Source organism: Macadamia integrifolia, chromosome 11 (genome assembly GCF_013358625.1).
Source record: "Macadamia integrifolia cultivar HAES 741 chromosome 11, SCU_Mint_v3, whole genome shotgun sequence".
Classification (NCBI taxonomy): domain Eukaryota; kingdom Viridiplantae; phylum Streptophyta; class Magnoliopsida; order Proteales; family Proteaceae; genus Macadamia; species Macadamia integrifolia.
The window spans coordinates 21,671,964-21,677,856 of record NC_056567.1 but is presented as its reverse complement, the minus strand read 5'-3'; the positions used below and the strand labels follow the sequence as shown (position 1 = coordinate 21,677,856).

Here is a 5,893-nt window from a genome sequence, read left to right as displayed (position 1 = left end):
AAGAATCAAATTCTGTCCACTCGGGTGGGTCACTCAGGTGGGTGGTCTACCCACCGGTCCAACCCGCCGGTTTGGGACCGGCGGGTAGGGACCCGCCGGTAGGACCCACCGGTCCTACCCGCCGGTTTGGCCAGGGACCCCCCTGGCCCTCTCGGGTGGGTGTCTCGGGTGGGTAGGGACCCACCGGTTGTACCCGCCGGTTTTGGCGGAAAAACCCCAGTTTCTTCTCCACTTCCTCCATTCCTTGGGGATCCAAATAGGGCTTTTCCCCACCCATTCTTCACACCTTTAAAGTCCTATATGATGGTTCTAGCTTAGATCTAAGTTAGATTCGAGTGAGGGGAACCATCTTACCTTCTTTGCTCAAAAATGACTTCGAACTCTCCAAATCACTTCCAACTCACAATGCTCCTTCTACCTTGTCAATATCTCTTCAAATCCTTCAAGATCAACACAATAATCATCTATTAAACCTTAGATTCAACATTTCAAAGGGTGTTTACAAGATCTTGAGAAACCATACTCGAATCAAGGGTTTAGAGCGTGGGTATGGTTAATGTTCATAAAACCCAGCTTTTCTTACCTCCAACTGTAGATCTCGAGTTGAAGATTACTCTTCCGGCATCGGAATGGCAAGATCGAGCTTCGGCGCCGCTGAAATCTTCCTTTCTTCTTCTTCCTTTCTTCTTCCCTTTCTTTTTCTCTCTCCTCTTTACTTTTCTCACCAAACGTACGGGGGTAATAAATGGAAAGAAAGGAAATCATAAAGTCTTATATATACTATTCCTACTTAAGTGAATAGTGTCGGATGGGTCACACAGGTGGGTGGGGTACCCACCGGTCATACCCATCCGAGAGTCAAAACTTGGGATTTTGACCGGGCTCTGACCTCGGCTCGGACCCTACCCCAAGCATACAATGTAGCATACGTACATAATCTTAAAATACGGATATAATACCTGTTCTATCCGTATATAGCCTTATGGTAGGTGCACGTACACGGTTTGGGTACTCCCGTCTCTTCTGGCACTGGCTCAGACTTGTCGGGCCAGCCGGTGTTTAAGGTCACCCGTGCCATCATAGCCCATAAGGAACCCGCTCTAACATCCTCTGGCTCGGTTCCTGCATGGTTCAACCGGTTCAACCGCGAAATCAGACCGGGTTTAAGAAGCGGGATATTACAGTAAACCTCTCGTTAGTATTTCTTTGAGGATTGATGAATGAGGATTTATGTTTAAAGAGTGTTCGGGAAATTCGATTGAGTTCTGAGGAAGAGTGAGTTTTGGTGGTCTTCGTTGTTGCTGTTTCTTCAAAATTCAGGTCAGACTTCTCCTCTAACTTCTTCTACTCAGAATTTTACTTTTCTAAATAATACTCTCTCTATGTTTTCCTTGTTTTGGAATTAGAATTTTCTTATCAAAAAAAGATAAGAAATAGAAACTTTCATAAAAACGAAGAAGATAAGAAATAGAAATTGGAGGGAGTTGGGAAGGGGAAAGGAGTCTTTTGGAATTAAAGTTGACAATTACGGGAGATATTGCCAAATAAGATTTGAATTCCTACGATTACTGTCACTAATTTTTTGGTAATTAGTTGTCCATGTATATCCTTACCATGGATTTAGGAATTATTATTATTATTATTTTTTTGATAAATGATTTCTAGAATTATCAGGTTCCATTGTTACATGGATAACTACTTGAGTGTGTCTTTATGAATTCTATTGTGACCATGGATTTAGTTATCTGTATTGATCATATTTGGTAAAATACAAGTATTATATGTGTATAATATGCATATCCGAACGTTTAATTCAAAAGATTATGATTTGGCATATCAATCCAAAAAAACCGTTTAATATGCGTATTTTAAAGATAACCATATTATACAAAAATAAATACTCGTATAATACACTACATACTCAATAAAACTTTTGGTTAAAAAAAAAAAAAAAAAAAAAAAAAAAAAAAAGAAGAAGAAGAAGAAGAAAAAGAAAGGAGATTAACCCAAATGGGCCAAATCCTAATTCCCGACCCATGTCTTCTATCAGGAACCCTAGTTGATCGAAACTGTAACCCTTATTCTTCCCTCATCTAAGTAAACTATAAAAAGGAGGAACCCTTGTCCCAGTGACCCCTTCTTCTCCATTTCCGTTCCCGGTGGGCAGCGATCGAGGGCTATAGGCAAGACATCAATACTCCTTGCTCTCATTCTCTTCTCATCAATTGTTGAAAACCCAATTGACCTTCTTCTTTTCCGTTTCTCTTCCTATTGGTAATTGAAAATCCAATCAAGGGCAATTGCATCTGCAAATAATTTTTAACGAGAAGCAAGAAAGATTCAAAAGAGATGACTCACATGGATAAAGATGGCCAAGGGCCAAGGGTGGGATTCTCCAAAAGGGGTTGAAATGGAAACCTAGTTGCAGCTGGACAATGTGAAGAATTAGAAAGAGGGAAATGACATGGGTGTTCTCCTCCCTCTGTTCTTGCAATACTGCATTAGAGAAATCAAAGGAGTTGAAGGGAGGAGGTTCTTGAGCCTTAAAGTTGATCCGTGACTGGTCATAGATTGTATTCTTGATGGAAATTTTAAGAAAATCCAAGGAGAAGAAGAGAACATGTAAAAATCATGAGAAGAAATGAGGTTTGATTCTCCTCTTAGTTCTTTCTACCATATCCTTTTTAGGGTTTAAATTTAATTAATATTAAATATGAAAATTCAAAATAAAGGGAAATGATTTCAAATTGGAAAATCAGGTTGGTTTTTAGTGTCTATAAAAGCATGGTAGATTAGAATTTAATTTCAAATAATCATTTTTATCCCGTATTTTTTCTCCCGGATTTTTACAGAGTAACCGTATTAAACACATATTAAACACGTACCGTATCATTGCCATACATATTTTATTACACCAGATTTTTTTAAACGTATTATTACCGTATGGTCCATTTAATTACCGTACGTATTCATTCCCGTATTATCGCCGTTCCCAAACTTACTAACTATGGTATCAATATTGGTCTTGATCGTTACTGATATGATACCAATTCTAGATAAGATACCCAATCTTAGATTGTTTAGATATGGAAAATTTGAGATCGATCTCAACTGATACCGGTACCTAAAACCATAATTATGAGTTGTAACAGTTGGTAGCTGCAAAGGAAAGAGGCTAACAAACCGAACAGCACTCAAACTAGTCACCGCCCTTCATAAAAAACTTTGGACCCAAGTAATGCTATATAATAATCCTGAGTGTCTTTACCCAAGAAGGAAAAAAAAAATTCCTAAAAGTGTTAGGAAACTCAATAACAGTGGAATTAAAAAAGTTTCCTAATTTGGGTTGAATTTGGATTTACTTTTTATTTTCTTATTCAGATTCGGTTTATAATATGGATTTTTATGGGTATTGATTGATGCATTATAAATAACATATAGATGCATCGATTTTTACAAATCCTGAGTTGTATATTGTTTGTTTTGTTTCATCTTCAACTTTCTTTAAATTTGGAAACGGAGAAGAAACACAGGAATGGCAGACCAGCAAAAACACTTCGTTTTAGTTCATGAAGCTTGTCATGGTGCATGGACTTGGTACAAGGTAGTGAAGTTGCTAAGCTCGGCTGGTCATAGAGTTACTGCACTGGATCTTGGTGTTAGTAGATGCAATGAACCTGAGGATATGGACAAGACAGTCTCAATTTCTGACTACTTGAAGCCATTAATGGAGTTCATGGGATCTCTTCCTGAAGAGGAACGAGTGATCCTAGTGGGTCATGGCTATGGAGGCGTTGCTGTCTCTCTTGCGATGGAGAAATTCCCAGAAAAGATATCTGTTGCTGTTTTTGCTGCGGCTGTGATGCCTAGTTGGAAGTTGCCTATCATTGATGTCTTTGAAGAGGTACACACTACTTCGAATCTCAATTTCAAATAAATAAGATTTAGATCACTTTTATGTGCATGCCTATGCCAATTTTCTTCGATTTTCATCTAGTCCAATGTAGTAACTTGTGAAATTCATTATGTTTGGAGATTATGTATGACCAAGCCCTATTAAAAATATGGGCAGTAGAATGGTCCCTGGTCGATCATATGGCTACTGCATTAGCGCATAGGCCAATGGGAAGGCAGGCGGATGCATCTTGAGTTCATGGGTGAGAGGGTAAGGTGGTCTTTTTACATCCAACTGTGTCCGGATGTAGAGGATGCGACCAGGGATGGTTCTTTGCATAGTGCATGTGGCTCCCACCATTGCATGGTCTAGGGAGGGTATAATGTGGTTCCTGTCATTGTGGGATCTAGAAAGGTTAATAATGTATGCAGCCTTACTCCTTCATACAGACTGTCTATACTTTGAGGTCCACCTTCCCAATGGACCTCCTTGATTATATATCTAATAATAGAAATCGTTTTAATCTTGTAACTAATTAATGCTACTTTTTTCTTGATACATATAGTCTCTATTGGATTGTGAATTTTCCTTCCATCATGGTCGAGAAAACTTTCCAACTTCAGTTATCCTTGGTCTGGATTTCCTCTCATCCAAGATGTACAACTGCTGCCCATCTGAGGTAATTTTGTTAAACATTAGCAATTAATTATATATGATAAGATACTTAGAGAGAACCTTGAAGGAAAAAGATCCTCTCCAATGCGCTGGGCACCCAACCTAACATCTTTTGACTCAGAGGATCTAGGGATGTGCTCATGTGTTGGGATGCATGTTCAGATCCTTCTAACATTTAGATATTGGATTGGACGCCCAACCCGTTGGAGAGGAGCAGAATCCAAATTTGAATGTATGTTTTGACTTTAATTTGCATGTTTTGGTTTGTGATACATAGGATACTACATTGGCAAGTTTGTTGGTTGAGCCCACTAGCTTCTTCTTGAAAGATTTGGGCAATGAAACATTGCTTACCAGGGAGAAATTCGGGTCTGTGAATCGGGTTTACATCGTATGTAGTAAAGATGAGGTGCTGAAGGAGGAATTCCAATTGTGGATGATATATAATAGTCCAACCACTCCAACCAAAGCAGTTGTAAGAGTGATTCTAGATAGTGGTCATATGGTCATGCTCTCCAAGCCTGACGAGCTTAGCATATGCTTGAAGGAGATTGCTGAGAAATATACAATTTAATTGGCAATATACATATGCCTATTTCAATTCAATTAATTATAGTACCAATGCCTTGAAGATAGTATAGATGATGATTGTGATTTCTTAACGTTTCTCTTCCTCTTCCAATTCCATTGTTAAACTACTCTCTCTCTCTCTATATATATATGTATTTTTTTTTTTAACGAGTAATTTCTTGAATTTTTGCTAAAATTGTTATGGGAGAATGTCTTTTGTGGGGGAGTTTGGCTCCTCCAAACACATGCATGCCCTATAATATGCAAAGTGACGTTTAATTAATGTTTCCTCATGCATTCTTATTGATCCATATGCACATGTAAAAACCATGCTTCCTCACATATCAGTTTTCCATTTGTTATAATATGTGAAGACCAGTCACATTTTCCAGTACAAACAGTGTTCTTTTTTTTTTTTTTTTGTAAAAAAAACAATATGAATAGGTTATAAAGAATTTTTGGAATTATTATCCCATAAGCCACAGATCTTATCACCGAGGCAAGAGCGGCACATTGGCACCTTTCTATATATATGATAAGATTATCATGTTCACCCAAGTGTTGAGAAAAATGGCATGTGGCAACTCTAAGCTATCTCCGCCCCCCCCCCTCTCTCTCTCTCAGGTTTTTTTTTTCCCCTTGGATTCAAACTCACATTGGGGTTAGACAGGAAACTCAAGAGGGGCTTGAAGAGGGTTATTGGACCACACTTACTATTAACTACTAAAGTATTATCATATTTCAAAAAATTGA

At 38.3% G+C, this 5,893-nt stretch overlaps 1 protein-coding gene across 1 annotated transcript; it reads left to right on the top strand.

The window, feature by feature from the left end:
- The first annotated feature begins 3,527 nt into the window (after positions 1 to 3,527).
- Positions 3,528 to 5,157, top strand: LOC122092992 (methylesterase 10-like). Its single transcript, XM_042663274.1, has 3 exons — positions 3,528 to 3,904; positions 4,461 to 4,574; positions 4,848 to 5,157. The coding sequence occupies exons 1-3, from the start codon at positions 3,536 to 3,538 to the stop codon at positions 5,142 to 5,144; spliced, it is 780 nt and encodes a 259-aa protein (XP_042519208.1). The 5' UTR covers positions 3,528 to 3,535; the 3' UTR covers positions 5,145 to 5,157.
- The last annotated feature ends 736 nt before the right edge of the window (positions 5,158 to 5,893 follow it).

Coding starts and splice junctions, on each gene's coding strand:
- LOC122092992 (XM_042663274.1), top strand. CDS start 3,536: ATGGCAGACCAGCAAAAACACTTCGTTTTAGTTCATGAAGCTTGTCAT. Junction 3,905..4,460: donor TCATTGATGTCTTTGAAGAG/GTACACACTACT, acceptor TGATACATATAG/TCTCTATTGGATTGTGAATT. Junction 4,575..4,847: donor ACAACTGCTGCCCATCTGAG/GTAATTTTGTTA, acceptor TGTGATACATAG/GATACTACATTGGCAAGTTT.